Source organism: Sapajus apella, unplaced genomic scaffold (genome assembly GCF_009761245.1).
Source record: "Sapajus apella isolate SASKATOON/1434 unplaced genomic scaffold, GSC_monkey_1.0 scaffold45, whole genome shotgun sequence".
In the NCBI taxonomy this organism is placed as follows: Eukaryota; Metazoa; Chordata; class Mammalia; order Primates; family Cebidae; genus Sapajus; species Sapajus apella.
In genome coordinates this window covers 12,815,010-12,834,588 of record NW_022436985.1, presented here as the reverse complement: position 1 = coordinate 12,834,588, position 19,579 = coordinate 12,815,010, and the positions used below count along the sequence as shown (strand labels likewise).

The following is a 19,579-nucleotide window of genomic DNA, read 5'->3' as shown; positions in this document are numbered from 1 at the left end:
AAGAATTCCAAATACTGTGGCTAAGGTGGGAAGCCAATGACATATCAAAATAGAAGCTGTTCACATATGTTTATTGTAGTACTATTCACAATGGCAAAGACTTGGAACCAACCCAAACGTCCATCAGTGATAGACTGGATAAAGAAAATGTGGCAAAATACATCATGGAATACTATGCAGCCATATAAAAGAATGACTCCATGTCCTTTGCAGGAACATGGATGAAGCTGGAAAACACTCTCAGCAAACTAACAGAAACAGAAAACCAAACACCACATGTTCTCACTCATAAGTGGGAGTTGAATAATGAGAACACATAGACACAGAGAGGGGAACATCACACACTGGGACCTGTCGGGGGTGGGGGACAAGGGGAGAGAGAGCATTAGGACAAATACCTAATGCATGTGGGGCTTAAAACCTAGACAAGTTGACAGGTGCAGCAAACCACCATGGGACATGTATACCTACATAACAAATCTGTACATTCTGCATATGTATTCTAGAACTTAAATTAAGAAAAAAAAAGATGCTGTTACATTATTCAATAATCTGTTCATAGGCTAAACTAGTACATGAACTCTCTGAAGGAAGTAATAGCATCTCATCATCTTAATAGTTTCAAAACACAAAGTGGACACTGAATAAATACGCTGAATGAAAAAGCAAATCAAGAGTTCAGAGGGTTAGTAAAGAAGTGTCAAATGTACTCAGTTTATACTGCAATACAATCACTGCAGAATGTCAACTACTATGGAGGGTCTTACTTTAAGAAGATAAAGTGTAATGGAAGTGCTAAGAAACTCACTTTTTCCCAAAACAACTCCCGGTTCATCAACAAACACAATGCAAAATGCATCTCACATCAGGGATTAATTTCATGTACTCTTACCCTTTTGCCAGGCAATTATTTACCTCTATACTAATTTTATATTCCTATGACCCTTTCTCACACTATGCTTAATATTTATCTTTTAAAAATCCATTTTATTACTTGTTATTTCAATAGGACTTCTCCATATTTCAGGCATCTGGGAATGAGTTACTGGTCAATAAGTTTATCTTCCATTTTCTTCATTTCTTTTTTTGTTTGTATCATATTTTCTCCATCAACATGAACATACAAAAATCTTCAAAACTGCTGTTCATAGACATGTTCTCCTTTATAACTGAAGTCACAGTGAGTTGAACTTTAAGAAAACAGATTATCTGATGGGAAAACAATAACTGAATTTATTTTTAAACTACAACTCCAATAAGCCAGAGCAGTCTTTACTAATTTAATTACCTTACCATCTTTAAAAACTTTAAAGATACAATTTTTATTGATGTCTTAATGATAACAGATAATGTAATATAAAACAATCTAACTCAAAGCCTGTGCATAATACTTACTTCTGCTACTTAGAATTATGATACATATCTCAACAACATGCCAAACATGCTATGTAAAATCACTTCTAAACTTTAACAAAACTCAAAAAAAGCACATAGATGTGATTAACATCTGCAAGCCAGGCTTCACATTAAGTAACAACACCAAAGCAACAATTAGATATTGCAATGCAACCAATCTTCTTCCATCAAAATAGTGCTTGTCAAATAAGATCTTCATTGGACTGGAATGACGCTTTGCCAGATGACATCGGGATGGGCAAAGCCACTATGAAACCCTGCTAAAGTGGGTCAACAAGCAAAGCAGGAAGAAGAAAGGCTGGAATATGAGGAAACTTGTAAAAATCTTTCAACGTTGGCAAGCCACAGTCAAAAAGTGGTTCATTTTTGATGAAAGTTTTTGTTAGGGTGAGAAAACTGAAAGTGCATGAAAATCCAGAGGGATCAAAAAGTTTCCTAAGAAAGATATAAGACTCTTTTCCAAGCTATGACTAGAGATCACTAGTACTATCACCTCAGAAAAACAATGCAGTACAACTTTTCCCTCCCTCCCCAACCACACAAATACCTATCAGTGGTGGTAGTGGCCATAATGCATTTTCAGCAGTTGCCATGTCTTGATAGACTTCCCCACATCCTCCTGAAAGTAAAAAGACCTATGCCAACCCATGTGGTGGTTATGCAACCTAAGACAAGCTGGGAATCACTGAACTTATTTACTCTGGTGACTCAGATATAAATCTAGGTCTCTGTGGAAAAAGAGGTGGAGAACATAAAAGAATGTATGACACTATTTTTCATTAGTATTTATTGCATAACTCAAGGAAACTAAAAAGATTTTCTGCTCTCTATAGACTTGACGAAGAAATTAGCTTTCAGAAATGCTTCAGGTTTGACCAGGTACAATGTACCATCTGCTATACTTAATGACCTGATGCAAAAACAACACCCCTTTATATAGAGCTCTTATTTTTTCTCTCTTTTTTTCTTTTTTTTGCTTTCCTCTCATCATGTTGCCATTCACCAACAGCTTCCTTCTCCTTCTTCCTTCAGCTTATTCTTTAAGCCTGCCACTGACCACTCGGCAATGCTGAGCTCCACAACATCAATAAATTTTTTAAAATGCTATTCCACTCAGAAATAATTTAAACATTGTAACTTCAAAACATAAAACAGCAAAAATAATATTCATCTTGGTCAAGATAATAAGCAGATACTTAATAATCTTTTGCTAACTGCTCAGTATTTCTTTCTTTATTTGTTACATATTAAGAAAGCTCCCAATGGCTGGGCGTGGTGGCTTGCCTCTGTAATTCTGGCACTTTGGGAGGCTGAGGCAGGTGAATCACTTGAGATCAGGAGTTCAAGACCAGCCTGGCCAATATGGCAAAACTCCGTCTCTGCAAAAAACACGAAAATTAGCCAGGCATGCTGGCATGCCTGTAGTCTTAACTACTCAGGAAGCTGAGGCAGGGGAATCACTTGAACCAGGGGAGGCAGAGGTTGCAGTGAGCTGAGATTGTGCCATTGCACTCCAGCCGGGGTGATGGAGCAAAACTCTGTCTCAAAGAAAAAAAAAAAAAAAAAAAAAGTGACAGAGAGAGAGAAAGCTCCCAGTAAGCAAATATAGGAGTGACTAAATAAAGAAGAACAGTAAAGAGGAATTAAGAAGAATGCCATGTGATTAAATTTTTTAGATGACTACATACAGGGCTGTGACTTAATTACCCTGTGGAAATAATCAGCCATTTGCCTAGTTACCTGTTGCTTTTCTTATAGGAAATGGCGGGAAGAAACATCCCCTAGGCCTGCTGCCTACAGAAATAAGGCACAGATCTGAATTTGTATACACAAACGTCTTCACCCACTGAAGTGAACAAAAATATCAACATTCTTGTATTTGTCAATGTTTTTCAAAATAAGGTCACTATGCTTTTAGTAAAAAATATAAATCAATTATTGTACAATAGTTATAAAATATTACTGGTGTGCGCCTAATCTCAGCTGGTCCACCCCAGACCCCCTGAGCACCAACCCTAGTCCCCCGCGCAGCCCCTTATCCACTCTGACAAGATGAAAGAAACAATCATGAACCAGAAAAAACTCGCCAAACTGCAGGCACAAATGCGCATTGGTGGGAAAAGAACTGCTTGCAGAAAGAAGGTGGTTCACAGAACAGCCACAGCAGATGATAAAAACTTCAGTTCTCCTTAAAGAAGTTAGGGGTAAACAATATCTCTGGTATTGAAGAGGTGAATATGTTTACAAAGCAAGGAACAGTGATCCACTTTAACAACCCTAAAGTTAGGCATCTCTGGCAGTGAACGCTTTCACCTTTACAGGCCATGCTGAGACAAAGCAGCTGACAGAAATGCTACCCAGCATCTTAAACCAGCTGGGTGCAGACAGTCTGACTAGTTTAAGGAGACTGGCTGAAGCTCTGCCCAAACAATCTGTGGATGGAAAAGCACCACCTGCTACTGGAGAGGAGGAGGATGAAGTTCCAGATCTTGTGGAGAATTTTGATGAGGCTTCCAAGAATGAGGCAAACTGAATTGAGTCAACTTCTGAAGACAAAACCTGAAGTTGTTACTGGGAGCTACTATTTTATATTATGACTGCTTTTTAAGAAATTTTTGTTTATGGATCTGAAAAAATCTAGTTCTCTAGTATTTTTAAGCCCAAGCCCCTTGGACACTGCAGCTCTTTTCAGCAATTCACTCTTTGCAGCTAATTAAGCTGAAGAAGCCTGGGAATCAAGTTTGGAACTAAGGTTAATAAAGTTCTTTGCCTAGCTAAAAAAACAAACAAACAAACAAAAACAAAAAAAGATATGGCTAATTCGGAAAGACAGGTGAAGAGTACATGCAGCTCTATACTGTTTGTGCAATTTCCCAAGTTTATAATTACTTCAAAATTTAAAATAAAAAAAAAATCAGGTAATGCATCTTTAATAAGTGCTGGAGAAATTAAAACAGGTAAATTAAATTTTTTTTCTAAACTCAAAACATTTAACATGTACTAAGTAACGAATATTTTGAGAAAATACCTGGGGAAATTCTATTTCAAGTGTTGAATCCTGGGCACAACAATTAATCATCTCCTGAGTTATTCAACTTATAAAGTGAAATTTATGTGAGTGGATGTTTTACTCAGAGCAAGGCAATAAAACTACAAGTTAATGTGCAGATAAGCAAACTAGTTGTCCCTTGAAAAAAATAGCACATAGCACAAAATAATTTTGTCATAATTTTTTAATAGACCAAATAACAGCTATCAAATTCCCATTTTCCTTAGGCTAATATTAAATAAGTTGGCCTCCTTTAACTCCACACTGGCTGGAGAACAGAGGGAAACATGCTAGGAAGTAATACCACACAGGAAGAGGAAGTTGGGCCTGGTATTAATCGGCTAGGCAGCCGATTCATCATGTGTTGACAACATACCTATTACAACATGTCAAAAATCATCCTGTCACATGATCTCCACTCGTGTCACAGGTATCAAGGGCTTAAGAAACTGAAGAAAGCTGAAAGAATCTATGTCAGAACTCAATGATCACTATAATTTCAAGGACCCAGAGTGGAAAGGAGAGCCAACACATGAAGAACCAGAGGCCAGACAGGCTAGGGGTCCTACCCAAAGACACAGCTCTCTATTGGCAGAGGAAGAACAGAGTCTTTTAATTTCTGGGCCTCTGAAGTGCCATCATCAATAGGCACTAATCTTTTATAGGTAGTAGTAATAAATACTTTAAAGGGATTAGGCTATTCACAAAAGAATCTAACAACTGTAATTATTTTTTGAAATCCTCACTCATTTAGTAGTCCTCTAAACTCCCAAATACAATACTTTAAATCCACTGTGGCTTCACATGTACCTAATTGATAAAAAGTTTCCAATCTAAGCTTGCAACCTCATCAAAATGCATTATTATAGTGCCACCTATGTCAGTTCTTTTTACTAAGTAGGGCTTTAGTTTTTCTAACACTTAAAAATATCTTGCTATTGGATCAACATAATGATAAAAAGGTTGTCTCCATACACCTACACGTCTTGAGCTTGCTCCAGTACTGCAGCACTTGATAACCAAGGTGTTCTTTCGTGAAATATCACAAAACAATGATACATTATTAAGCTAAATCATATATTATACTCGAATATACTAATACATGAATAGCAGCAGGTGACAAAAGCTCTTTAAAAAATAACAAACAAACAAAAAACCTCTATGCATGAAAACTTAAACCTAAGAAAATTGTTAATAATTTTCCTGGACTTGAGAAAACTAACATGCTTATTTAATAGTGAGATCAGCCTATTAGAGCTATAAAACCAAGGCCCTCTCAGGTATAAGCATTAAAACAGCAACAAAACCCCAAACTGAAAACAAAATCTCAGCACTTTAGTGAAATTACAGTTTAGTTGTTCAAAATATATATAGTACCCACATTAAGTGGGCTAAGAGATACAAAGTATTTCATATACCAAAAAAAACTACAAGGCATATCATTATTAGACAATTTACAATGGACTATAATACTATGGAAGATCAATAATGTCGTATTTTATTTATATTATACACAACCTATTGGACACAATTTTTGGTTAAACAAAAGTGAGGGGTAAGTGACTCATATCACTAACAGACATTGCTTTAATGTTTTGTCTCAAGTCTTACCTTCTGCAGATACAGTACTTAAGATATCTCAATGTTTTTCCCCTGAATGCTCAAAAATGTGAAGGTAATGGGGTCAGACAGGACATGGAAGCCTGAGACAAGAACTGGGGAATTAGGAGTTAACAGTCACAGTTCCAGGGGTCCCTGAATGGTCTGTGGTAAGGCCTGATACTTCTAGACTCAAAACTCCCAAAGCCCTACACCAGTGCAGTCAGGTAAATAATTCAACTAGTATTCCTTGTTCAATCAAATGAAACACATGAAAAAATATCATTAACTTATTTCTGGTGCTGGGCTTTTCACATTCTGAAGGACTCATGTTTCAGTTGTTTATAGACTGATATTCTAGATCTATTAGTGTTATTAAAGATTTGAGGGCCAAGTAATAAATTAACCTGAAAAAAAAATTCTAACCATAGAAAGAAAAGCAGAAGTGTGAATGAGCCAAAACATTCTGCAATGAACCTTATTTATTTAACTTGGAGATAAATTATTTCCACATTTATTTGCTACTGTATTTTATTATTACATTTATTCATAGTGAAAGAATGCATCCCTAAGTATTTGGCATTTCTTGCGCATAAGATTAGTGGAAAGATAAGGCTATCAGGAAACATTAAGGGATTTTAAGTTCACTTAACCCATGGGTTTCAGGGAAGCAGTGGAAAAAGCAGAGGCTGGCACAGGAACGTACACTCAATTATTCACAAAGTATTTACTGAACACCTACTGTGTAGAGCTCATTGCCCCAGCACTAAATGCACAATGGTCAGCAACACAGATTCCATGTCCACATGAGCTAGCAGTTGCTATGCAATGTGGTTGGCATCTCCTACCCGGTTTCCAATGATTAATCCTATTTTTAAGCAATTCTATAATTCAACAGATATTAATTCAATGAAATATAAATTCAGAAGTTTTTTTTTAACTTCCAGTTCCTACCATCTAAGACCTCAGCCTGCAGAGGAGAGACAAACAAATAAACCAGCTACTAAGTTTTATAATAGGAGTACAACCAAGAGTGCTAAGGGAATGACCATAAGCGCTATTCCAGGTAGAAGGAAAGCCTCAGGAGCAGGAGAGTGTGGCATACTTCAAAAGCTTCAAGTAGGAGACAGGAATGCATCTCTGTCATGCAGAGGATGCAATCTAGGCTCAAACACACTGAGCTCAGAAGTCAAAGTCCTAACACTGGCCAAGCCAGACTAATGACACCTCCACCACCCTGACCTCATTGTTCACCTCCTTCCAGCCAACCCCTTATTGTTCTGTGAATGCGTCAAGCACCCTCCTGCTTCAGAGCCTCAGCACTTGCTCTCCTCTCAGTCCTACAATTCTCACTCCCTGGATTACCTCAAATCTCTTCAAATGTCCCTTTACAGAGAGGACATCTGATCCAGACCTCTTTAAATTACAATCACACCCATACTTTAGCACCCCAGTGGCTGTATGTCACTGACAGTTATACTATCATAATATAATATAGTATATACTACATCATATACCATAATAACTGACAGTTATTGACAGTACAATTGACAATAATAATACTTGTTATCTATCCCCCTTTCCTCTAGAGTTTAAGCTCCTTGATATAGCTCTATCACCCAGCACTGTGCCTAACAGACAGCAGACACAGACACTCAAGTCTTTTTTCAAAAAAATGAACAAATGAATGGTTGTCATAGATGAGGCTGGAGACACTGAAGCCAGGTCACTGAGATTTAATATAGACTACAATCCCATGTTTTAGTGGCTCTTTGGTAATGACTTAAGATCTATTCAAGGATTTTAAGCAGACAAAAAAAAAAGGTCTACTGGAAAGACCACAATTTCTTATTTTAAAAATTAAAACAAAGAAAAAACAATTCATTTTGGAAAGAATGTGAGGGTAATCTATGAGAAGACATGAGACTGAAGATAAGAATATTTAAAAGAGCACTCTAATACTTCAGCAGGGAAATACTGTCCCCAAAATTGTCTTCTGGCAGACGGGGGTTGAAAAGGACATACATCTAGAAGATAAAAACAACTGGACCTGATGCTTAATTAAATGTGAAACATGAGGAAGACTGAGGAGTGGATGAGGACTGCCAATCACGTTCTAGCGATAGAACAGGTGCCAACAGCATTCACTCAAGCTGAGAAGACGGGAGAAGAAAATACATTTTGGGAGAAAGATTAGAAGTTACATTTGAGCCATGCTGAGCTTGATATGCCTGTGTAATATCTCAGCAGATATGTCAAAACTACCAGTTGCACATATCCCAGCATAAAATCAGTGGTTCAGATGTTATTAATGCTTGTCACACAAACAAAACTTGATAAACTTCATGGCAGCAATAAAAATCAAATACACTTAATTAGAAACATAAATTACAGTATTGGATGAGAATTAGCCCAAATGTTAAAAAGTAATACTGTAATCTTGTCTATATTACTCCTTTTTACAAGATCTGGGCATGAGTTCAAAGATAATATGATCAAATTATTTCAGTCTATGAATGTTAGAAATAAGCAAACTACAAAAAAAAAAACCTCAATAATATAGTAAATGTTTGCTTTCTTGGTTTTTACCCTAGTTTTACTTCCCATTAGCCTTCCTAATTACAACTCAGATTAGGCAGGGGCAAGAAATGTAGGCTTTAGAAGCCTGTTATTTGAAAACTATATTCCTTATATATTTACTATTCACATTTTCTCTCATCACTGGATAACTGCACTTTTTATTAATACTACACAACCACTTCCTCTAACTACTCAACCTCCAGATTTCTCAATGAAGACAATGCTTTCTCCCGGAAGTCCTGCCAAACTTTGAAGTCTGAGTTCCATGCCCACCCCACCTCCACACCATATGTACCTACCTACAGCATCCACACCTCACATATGTGATACCTGTTCAACAGTCTCTTCTACTCAACTGTAAGCTTTATCATGATAAGACCCTTCAATTCCTATATGCACAAGATATTTGTGTATGCATATGAAAGAATAAATGTATGAATCAATGACTGAACAAATTTTTTGTGAGAACTGTTGAGATGTTTAAACAAATATCTTTCATTATTACAGGGTACTCAAACTGGGAATATAGCTATTCTTATTTACAATCTAACATGACTATTTATTTTACAAGATTATTCATCTTTCTTCAGTGGCTCATGCCTGTAATCTCAGCACTTTGGGAGGCCGAGGCAGGTGGATCACGAGGTCAGGAGATTGAGACCATCCTGGCCAACATGGTGAAACCCCGTCTCTATCAAAAAAAAAAAAAAAAAAAAAAAATTGTTACAGCAACAGAAAATGGACTTAGGGAAAAAAAAAAAAAAGAGAGATGGGGGTCTCACTATGTTGCCCAGGCTGGTCTCAAATTCCTAAGGTGAAGCAGTCTACCAGCCTCGGCTTCCCAGAGTGCTGGGATTACCGACAGGAGCCAGTGCACCTCGCAGGTTACTCTTCTAAGGGTTTTATTTCATATCATCTTTTGAATCAATGATATCTTATTCCAATAGGGCAACCCAGTATTTCACTATTGAAAATTACGTCTACGGCCATACCACCCTGAACGCGCCCAATCTTGTCTGATCTCGGAAACAAAACAGGGTCGGGCCTGGTTAGTACTTGGATGGGAAAATCACATGTTGATATGAGGTATGTGTAATTTAATCCTTTGTCCACACTAAAACTACATGAAATTTCAAAGATAAGATTTTGATACTGTGGTTTCAGAAAGAGTAATAACTAACTTGACAGTCCTCAAGATTTTAAAATAAAAAACAATTCAATGAGTTTATAGAAATTGGTGAAATCCCATCAAAGCAAAGTATTGGCATACAGGGAGCCACAAAGAATATTTTTTTACCTTTAAGTCCAAATAAAAATTGTAAAAAATAAATAAATAAAAAGCTTTATGATAAATTTTTAATTCCAATTTTTTAAACAAAGCTTTACCTGTTTAAAAAGGTTTACTTTTAAAATTGTTAACAGCGAAGTGTTAGAATAATTCTCTAATGATGATTCTTTTACAAAAACTAATTTTACCAACGTGGAAGTGCACAGCAAGAACTCAAGAAATAGCCTTTAAAGGTTGCAGTCTTCATAACTGATGCCCAAGCCAAAGAAAATTATTTTTTAGAAACATCTATCATAAACTTTCTAAACACTACTGAAAATAAGAGTCAAAAGATTTAAAGGAGACCACTACACATATAATAAGTGGCCAAAGTTTTAATAATTGACAATACCAAGTGCTGACAAACATGTAAAGCAACTGGAAGGACAGGAATGTAAAATGATATCACCATTTAGGAAAACAATTCAGCAGTTTGATAAAAAGTTTACTGATATTAATAAATATACACATATAGGACCAAAAAAAATCCTACTCCTAGGTATTAACTCAAGAAAACTGAAAATTTTTGTCCGTCATATAGACCTGTATGCAAATGTTACAGCAGCTTTATTCATATTTGACCAAAACTAGAAACAACTCAAATGTCCATCAGTTTATGGATCGATGAACAAATTGTGTTACTTGATATAAAGCAATGCTACTCAACAAAAAAAGGAACTGTGCTGGAGCTGACTGGTACCAGCTCATGGGAGCCCACTGCTAAATTTTCAGGAATTCTGTGAACTGGTAGCTTAATATAAGCCATAGTGAGAGTGTTTACACTGCAATGATTAGGAAATGCTACAAATCGGAGATTCTTTTTTTTTCTGAAGAGCATGTTGTTAAAACATTTCCCAGCACATCACTGAACAAACAACTGATAGATGTACCAACTTAATATAATACCAAGCATTATGCTAAGTGAAAGGAAACACAAAAGGCTACATAATGTATAATTTCATTAACATATGCTAAAAGAGATAAAGCTTTAAGAGCAACAATGAATGGTTTTCAGGGGACTGGATGTATAGAGGGAGCTCATGATTAGAAGCATGAGTGAACTTTTTAGAGTAATGGAAACGTCTTTTTCTATGTCTTGATTGTGGTGGAGGCTATCCCATTATAGAGATCTGTTAAAAGTTACTATATTTAAATTATGCTTCAATTAACAAAAAAATTAAAGAGCCATTTATTTCTTAATTATTTCATGGATAATAAATACATTACACACACAAAGGGGGAATTGGATTTATCAGTGTAAATATCAGGAAGGCAGATTTTGACTCAACATAAATAGAAATAAAGATTAAAAATGTCAACAACAAAAAAAAGGCCGTCACGGTGGCTCACACCTGTAATCCGAGCATTTTGGGGGACTGAGGCAGGCGGATCACTTGAGCTCAGAAGTTTGAGCTGAGCTTGGCCAACAGGGTAAAATCCTGACTCCACTAAAAATACAAAAATTGGCCAGGCGTGGTGGCAAATGTCTATAGTCCCAGCTCCTGGTGCAGCTGAGGCACTTGAACCCGGAAGGCAGAGGTTACAGTGAGCGCCGATCACGCCACTCAACTCCAGCTGCGGCAACACAGAAAGGACCAAGTCTCAAAAGAAAAAAAAAGAAAAACAAGGGAAAAAAAAAAGAAGTGGGGAAAATTGCAATCATAGGAAATTCTAAAAATCAGAGGTGGACAATCCTGCCAAGGATGCTGTAGAAATGACCCTACGTCGGGTATGATTTCAGACTAGTGTCATTAACAGAAGTTGGTATCATTAAGATCTCTTCATACTGGGAGTTCAGGGCTCCAAAATCTCATTATATTGTATGCTATGATAATCTAAGATACACTTTGCAATTCTCACTAAAACATCAATTACTTATTTTAACATCAATTGAATGGTATCACTGATCTAAGTCTAGCGTAACCTGGTTATGAATGCTGGCTCTGACTTCAGACAATCTGGGTTCACATGTTGGCCCACCAGTGTTTGTATGACTTTAAAACAACTTGTTCTATTTCCCATCTGTAAAATGGGATTAATATTTTCATTTGGTTTGAATAAGAATGTATTAGAAACGATGTTTATGTGCTAAACTCTTAATCACAAACATTTCTTGGGCATAATGAGAAATGAAGAACATAATTCATCAAATATAATCTTAAGAATTTTACCTTACCAAATATGGAATATTTATAATTTAATTTTACATCTGAAGTTCATCATCTTTTACAGAGCCAGATCCTTTTGAGAATGCGATCACCACACAGACTCTTTATCTAAAAAAAATGCAAATATATGCTATATTGTGCTTACGCTTTCTGGGGAGCCAAGGACCCTCAGAAGCATATGCATGAAATTAACAAAGAAGCAGGTCATGGTGGCTCACACCTGTAATCCCAGCACTTAGGGTATCTAAGGCAGGAGAATCGCCTGAGGCCTGGAGTTCAAGATCAGCCTGGGCAACACAGGGAGACCCTCATCTCTACAAAAATTAGCCAGGCATGGTAGCATGCACATGTAGTCCTAACTACTTCGAGGCTGCGGAGGAAGGATCACTTGGGTCCAGAAGTTCAAGGCTGCAGTGAACCGTGATCATGCCACTACACCCCAGCCTGGGCAACAGGGCAAGACTATCTTGAAAAGAAAAAAAGAGAAAGAGAGAGAGAGAGAGAGAAATTAGGAACACCTGATGTAAACTTTTAAAATTCAAAGTTGAGCAGTGGAATTTAAGAATCTCTTCAAAGTAGAGAATCCAGCTAATACTGAAATATTATATTGTCATTTATTTTTAAAAAACAGATTTTGCAAGAGTAGAACATCGTGTTTTCTAATTTATACCTCCTTTTTGGAGGTGATATAAACTTTAAGTTAGAAGTATTTTTTTTCTTTAAAAAAATTTTTTTTGGTAGAGTCAGGGGTCTCTCTGCTGCCCAGGCTGGTCTCTAAATCTTGGCCTCAAGTGATCCTCCAGCCTTGGCCTCCCAAAGTGCTTGGATGACAGGCATGACCCACTGTGCCCCACCAAAAGCATGCACATAATTCAGATGAACACATTTTAACTTATGGAAAGAAACTGGTAGTAGAAACCTATCTTTCTAGCAGCTTGAGACAGAATGGTTCAAAGTGTTAACATACTCCACTAATGCTCAAATATCGTAGGAAGAGTTCTCAATTCTAATGTAATATATATTTTTAAACATAAAAACACACCAATCTAATTCCTATATTTAAGAGTCTCATGATAAAAGTTTTATTTTTCTTTTTAAAGGGGGATTTACTTTTTATTAGATTTATGCACTAATACAACATCTGGTTTTCTATAAATTAGCGTGTCCTTGGTTCTGTTTTATGTTGTTTGTTATGTCGCCTAATAGTGAAAACTAATTGTTCTCAACCTGCTACCAAATACCAACCTGGAAATATGCCACTATTTCAAAAAGCCCAAAGAATAGGGTTTTGTTTTTCCTTTTGAATTGTTTGGTTTTCGAACTACATAGTAAACCAGTTGGCAACCATTACTGAACAAAAATAGTTTTTCGTATGCATGAGCACCATTTTCCCACAGAAAACAGCCAATTTTAAGGTACTGGAAGTCCATGCAAGGGTTCACATATAAACACCCTTTCAATCTGGTTTTATCACATTATTTCTGTGAAAGGAAGATCTGATATTGCAGATTTCAGAATTATATGGTAAAAACCAATGAAACGCTGCACCTGAGGCTCCCAACACTAGCCAGAAGGCCTTTGGTCAGAAAGGTCACGTCTGCTTTATAAATCCCGCCGTAACTGTGAATGTTTGCGATGCCACCACATCCCCAGCACAAGAGAACTGGAGCATCTCTGGTTGCTTCCATAATCTAAGGGCTTCCAGCATAGGGCGTAGTGGGAGAGGCCCGCAGCCCTGGAGACAGCGCCGGAGGGATGGAGGCCGCGCTCGGCTGCGCCCAGGTGCGGGGGGCTCCGGGAGCCGAGACTCCGCGGGATGCAACGGGCTTGGGGGACAGTGCCTGATCCCCTACCCCTGGGCGCCAGGGCCGCCAGGTTACGCCCCCACTGCTTCCCAGAGGTAACGTCCAGCCTTCTCCTCCCCCATCTCCCGAAATATCCGGGTTCGGCTCCCCTCCGCCTGCCGTCCGTGACCCCGACCCCGACCCCGACCCGACCGCCACGGCGCCCTCCCCAGGCCGCAGCGGAGAACTCGGCCAGGCCGCCAACCCTGGCGGCTGCCGCGGCTCCCGGCCAAGGCGGACCCTAGGGAGGACAGCAGCTGGGCCGCGGCCTGTCCCTAGGGGGAGCGGGCGCAGGGCCGCCAGTGGGCAGCGCCTCCGCCCCGCACAAACAAAGCGGCCAGGCGCGCCGGGCCGAGGCAGCGCAGCCTCTCCGAGAGCACGGGGGGCGGGGAGGATGGCGGGGGCACTCACCTGAGGGCCGGCGGAGGGCGCGGGCGGGCCGGGCCCGGGATCCGGGACCGCGGCGGGCCGGTGCTCCGCGCCGGGAACGCGCGGTTTACGGAAAAGGGGCGACCAGCGCGGCGTCCACGGTGGGGCCCGGGAGCCCCGCGGCGCGGGCCGGGGGCTGGGGCCCGGCTTCGATTCTGCGGCCGCGAGGTGCGGGAACCGGTCCGCCGGGCCAGGCAGCGGTGCTAGGCGGCTGGGGCAGCGACGCCGCCGCCTTTCCCTTCTCCTGCCCCCGTCCTTTCTCCGCAGCGTCCTCGTCCTCGCTGGGTCCCCGCCGCCGCCGCCGCCTCAGCCTCGGCGCTCTTCAGGCTGCTTCTCTCCATCAAGGCCGGGCCGACCCGCAGGGACCATCCCGGGAAGTGAGGGGTTGTTGCCGTTTCCCGCAGCTGTTGGTGGCCATCTTTAATCCTCCTCCTCCTCCTCCTCCTGCTTTCTCCACCTCCCGCTGGCTGCCTGACTGACTGACTCTGGATCCTCCTCTTTCCCCTCCTGCTCCTCCTACTGAGCCGGCCGCAGAAATTGCAGCGGCTCTGCCTCTCCCCCCTCCTGCCTTTCCTTCCTCTTTCCTTACTTCCTTCCCTTCCCTTGGCTTCCCGCTTACCCCTCACTCTCAGCGGCTGCCTTCGCCCTCGTCTTCAGGCAGCGCCTCTGGATGCTCCCAGCTGGACTTCAAGCCCTCAGCCCCTCTCCCCACCGCCTTCCAGACGCGCCCCTTCACCGCCCCGCGCCCTGCTCCCCTCTCCCACCCCCCACCCCTGTCCCTCTCCGCGCTGCTCACCCTCCTCAGTCCCAGTTTCTCAAAGGACTCAGCTGAGAAAGGACACCTGGTTTCTTCAGCTATCCTTAACCCTACACCCTTTTGCTGGATGCTGTCAAAGGCGATGGGGAAACGCAAAGCTGCGTTAGTTTTACTCTAGCTGGAGTATAAAAGAACTGCCCACGCCAGCTATTTTACTACGCAGCCTCGAAACTCCTGCACGGTCACCTGTGTGGCTCTGGTCCATGATGGGACCGAAGTTGAGGAGCTTGGTCTCCAGAGGTGCTTTCTGTCAGTGACCTTCAATCGGTTGCCTAAGATTTTAGGTTTTCCCTTTTCTTCCTGGGAGGGGCATTATTTATACCTTTGCAGTCCCAACAAACAGTATTTAGACCAAATAATTATCCTTTAGTAAACCTAGAACTGCTAAGTGATCAGCAGTTTGCTCGTTTGTTCCTACTCAACCCAGTAGACAATTTGGGTCACGCTTCACTTCTGGCAGTGAAGACAAACTGAGTCAGCAGTTAGGAGTGGACTCCCTTAAACAACAGGGTTAGAGTGGGGAAGTGGCCATAACATTGCTTAGGACAAACTTGTTTTTCCTAGAACTGCAATCAACGGAAGTTTCAGGATTTCCTCTAATAAAGATAAAGCAAGTTGGATATGCTGTTTTCTTCTTTTTGTCGATTTTGCTTTAAGTGGGATAAACCGTTCGTGCAGAGGCCAAGTGGAAATGGACCGGTTTGTAATGATTTACTCGCCAATTGGATTGTAATTATTCCAAGGTAACAAACTTGTAGGTAACACTGCTAACAAATGCAGATGACATATGTGAGCACTGTGGGGGAGGGTCACAGTTTTACCCTTGTGGAGCACTAACTACTTAAAATTTTTAAAAAAGCACTTTGCCCTTTCAAAATAACACTAGTGTGTTCAAAGGTTAGTCCCTTCAACAGACCAAATGTGGACAGAAATGTTTTTAAATGTAGTTTTAGATTTTACTTCAAAATGAGTAATGTTTTAAAAGTTCAAATACAAGATTTTGTCATTATAAAAATTTAAGAGTTTCAAATCTCCTCGAAAAGAATATGCCAAAACAAACCTAAAAATATATTTTAGTAAAAATACTAGTATCCTTTGTTGGGGGTGGGGAGCTGAATTCTAATATTTTTCTTTAATCTTCACAAAGTAACCTTAATTAACCCGATTAGGTTCAAGATTTCAGTTGCCATCTTTCAATGCCAGTAATTTTTCCATTTGAAATCAACAAACCTATGTCAACATCTACAACTCTTTTAAACCCAAATAAAGTATTTGAGACAGCATTGTACAATACATTTTGAAACAAATTATTAAAAACAAAGCACCTATATGGGGGTGTGTGTGTGCACGTGCATGTACTTTGTCGTTCTTTCCTTTTCGCCTTTTGGTGTTTATTCTTTATTTAGAATTTGTGTTCTTCCAGTATATTTCTAGAAAAAATACCACAAAATTCTTGACTCTGAAATATTCACTTATAAAACTATATAATAATTGGAGAAAAAAGAACGTTAGATAACATGAATATACACTAAGAAAATAGGCTGACTTCTTTTAAACATTAAGACCACCATACATTTTTAAAGGAAGATTTTCCATTTGAGGCTTCAGGACACCTGTCATTGTGATTTTATTTACACTAAGGGAAGAAGAGTTGCATTTTAAAATGTCTTAATCCTATAATTATAAATATTTTTCTTTTAAATAATTGCAATAAAGTTCACAAATCTATCGGTATGCAAATGCAGCAGTTTTCTTATTAATGTCTTACAAATTGAAAATCTCACAAAGGTTTTTCAGTGACAGATGTAAAAATAAATATACCAAGTTTTTTTTTTTTCTTTTTTACTGAAGCTACATAAACATAGGTACGGTAATAATGGAAAAATCAGACCCTTCACATTTACTTTTTTACAGCTCTGTCATCATTACACCCTTACCTTTAGTCTTTGTCGCCAGCTAAGTGTAGTTTCACTGTCATCTTAGGAATCAAGTATGAAAAAAAATGTTCAAATCAGGTTTTCCTGCAACATGATTATTGTTTCTTATGTATTCACTCTCAGATAAAGTCAAGGTCCTCTATAAAACAAAGAATTGTGTTAAAGTGGGATAAACCCTTTGTGCAGAGGCCAGATGGAAAGAGATCTAGGCATGTGCAGCAAACTCCTCTGGGAATAGAGGAGCAAGCATGAAGGGCTATTTCTAAACAGTTCTGCACTGGGAGGCTGGTCTCCAACTTACAATTCATGAATAAGGTGATTGTGGAGAATAATAACCAAGAGGCTATCTGTGACAATAAGCAAACAGAAGCCATATTTGCTTTTAGCATGATTGAAAATTCTATGAACATGCATGAGCAAAGCATAATTTTAAATGAAGGAAACGAGATAAAACATTCATGAAAAATATCTAAAAGTAAGAGAATTTGCTATTTAAACAATTATTTCCTTTATGTTTGCTTTTAAAACTACACAAGAAATAATTTAAACTTGGTCAGGTAGAATTATCCCAGAGATGAGCATATGTAAATTATAGAATTTTAAGATGTTTATTTCAGAACATAGAGTGCTAAATGATGCTGAGACACAAAAATCAAAGGGAATGGAAGTGTTAATTGACATTTAAAAATTACTGAATTACTATATTACATACATTAACTATATATTTCCATTTTTCCAGGCTACTAGACACAACAATAGAATTATCATATTGTTTTTCCTGGTTTGAAAGGACCAGATGGAAAAGAAACTGGGCAAGCCAATGAAAGTCTTTGGGGATTATGGGAATTGAATGTCTATAGAAACCATATTCCCAGGCAAGGACATAGTCTTAGGTAAATGTTCTCATAATCTCCATTCTTTAGAAAAGATAATATTTCTGTTCTGCATCTTCCTTTTTAGGTAGACTGTCTAAAATATCAAGTGAATAATGACAAGCCGTAGTTATCTGAACTGATTGAAATTTAGTATCATTCTTCACTCCTCAATTTAGAGAAATACTTATAATTAACTGATGAGCTGTCCCTGAGACAGTGCCATTTATAGTCATTACTGCACTGTAATTGGGGAGAAATGCTTTTAGAAAGTTCCAATTAGAGACTTTTTCTGTTGTTTTCTTATAAATACATTCAAAAGAGGTACTGGAGAGTTTGTTTTGTTTTGGGAAGGGGCATATGTGTAGCTCGATGTATTGTTTCTTTTCATACTTAAGTAAGCAATATGTAATAAAGCTTCTTTAAACGTTAAAGAGCAATAGGCTCACAGGAGGAAACAGAATAGTATCATGTTTTGCCCTTGTTCATCATAATTATCAGCATTATAATAGAGACAGAGGAGTTTTTGAAGACTTTTATTATTAATAAATTTTATTTTTACTTAAAGTTGAAGGTCTTCTTCATTTTCAATCTTTATGTTTCTCTATGGAGCATTCAGACTTTTAAAACCAGCATCATTACAATGTTTTTACACCATAAATACACCTGACCCTTGAACAACACAGGTTTAAACTGTGCAAGTCCACTTCTATGTTAATTTCTGCTACCTCAGCCACCCATGAGACATCAAAACCAACTCCTTCTCTTCTTCCCCCTTCTCAGCTTATTCAACCTGAAGATGATGTGGATGAAAACCCTTATGATGATCCTCCTCTACTTAATGAGTAATAAATACACATTCTCTTCTTTATGATTTTCTCAATAGCATTTTATTTTCTTTGGCTTACTTTATTGTAAGGATAGCTATCTAATACTTACACAAAATATATGTGAATTGACTTTATGTTATCAGTAAGGCTTCTGGTCAACAGTAGACTATTAGTAGTTAAGTTTTTGGGAATTCAAATATTACTCACAGATTTTCAACTGCGCAGAGGCCAGGGAGGGCGTCAGCCCTCCTAACTCTGGCATTGTTCAAGGGTCAACTGTATACACGTCAAACATACTTCACTCATTAAAAATTCTGGTGAAAAATTATTCAAATGGCTCACTATAGATCATCTCGTCAAAGCTTTGTAGCAATTTCAATGAAATCCAAGTCTCCTGACTCAGTCTCAAGTCCCATAACTTCAGGGTTCACCTCAGAGGAGAGAAACTCAACCAAAGAAACTTTTAACTGTACCATGTTCAGTTAAACATCACTTAAACTTAATTTCCAGAATTAATGTTCAGCGTTGACCTTTCTTAGAAATAAAGCCAAGGAATAAAGTAAAATAAACAGGGTTTTCCTGTTTTCAAAAGAGAAAAATTGTTTGCAATTAGCAAGGTAAAAAGCAAATTTAAGGAGTTTAAGAAAGCTCAAGTTGGCTAAAAAATGTGTAATTTTTTGAAACCTAAAACAACCCCTATCATAGAACACT

General features: G+C 38.7%; 2 protein-coding genes and 1 pseudogene across 6 annotated transcripts in view; 2 read left to right on the top strand and 1 right to left on the bottom strand.

Moving 5' to 3' along the window:
* Positions 1 to 14,528, bottom strand: part of WDFY3 (WD repeat and FYVE domain containing 3) — a 296,888-nt gene extending 282,360 nt beyond the window's left edge. For 3 of the 5 annotated variants that reach the window (XM_032239698.1, XM_032239700.1, XM_032239705.1), the window contains exon 1: positions 14,395 to 14,528. The gene's annotated coding sequence lies outside the window, so the exon portion shown is untranslated. Of the gene's footprint in view, positions 1 to 14,392 lie in introns of all 5 variants that reach the window. The other 2 variants (XM_032239708.1, XM_032239699.1) reach the window with 2 other exon arrangements.
* LOC116524440 lies at positions 3,388 to 4,250 on the top strand (annotated as a pseudogene).
* Positions 13,956 to 16,559, top strand: LOC116524372 (protein SPT2 homolog). Its single transcript, XM_032239550.1, has 2 exons — positions 13,956 to 14,039; positions 14,229 to 16,559. The coding sequence occupies exons 1-2, from the start codon at positions 13,956 to 13,958 to the stop codon at positions 14,889 to 14,891; spliced, it is 747 nt and encodes a 248-aa protein (XP_032095441.1). The 3' UTR covers positions 14,892 to 16,559.
* The last annotated feature ends 3,020 nt before the right edge of the window (positions 16,560 to 19,579 follow it).

Bases quoted from the DNA above. Each gene is read 5' to 3' on its own strand.
- LOC116524372 (XM_032239550.1), top strand. From the start codon at position 13,956: ATGCAACGGGCTTGGGGGACAGTGCCTGATCCCCTACCCCTGGGCGCC. The intron at 14,040-14,228 runs GTAACGTCCAGC...GGCGGACCCTAG, and splicing joins GCCCCCACTGCTTCCCAGAG to GGAGGACAGCAGCTGGGCCG.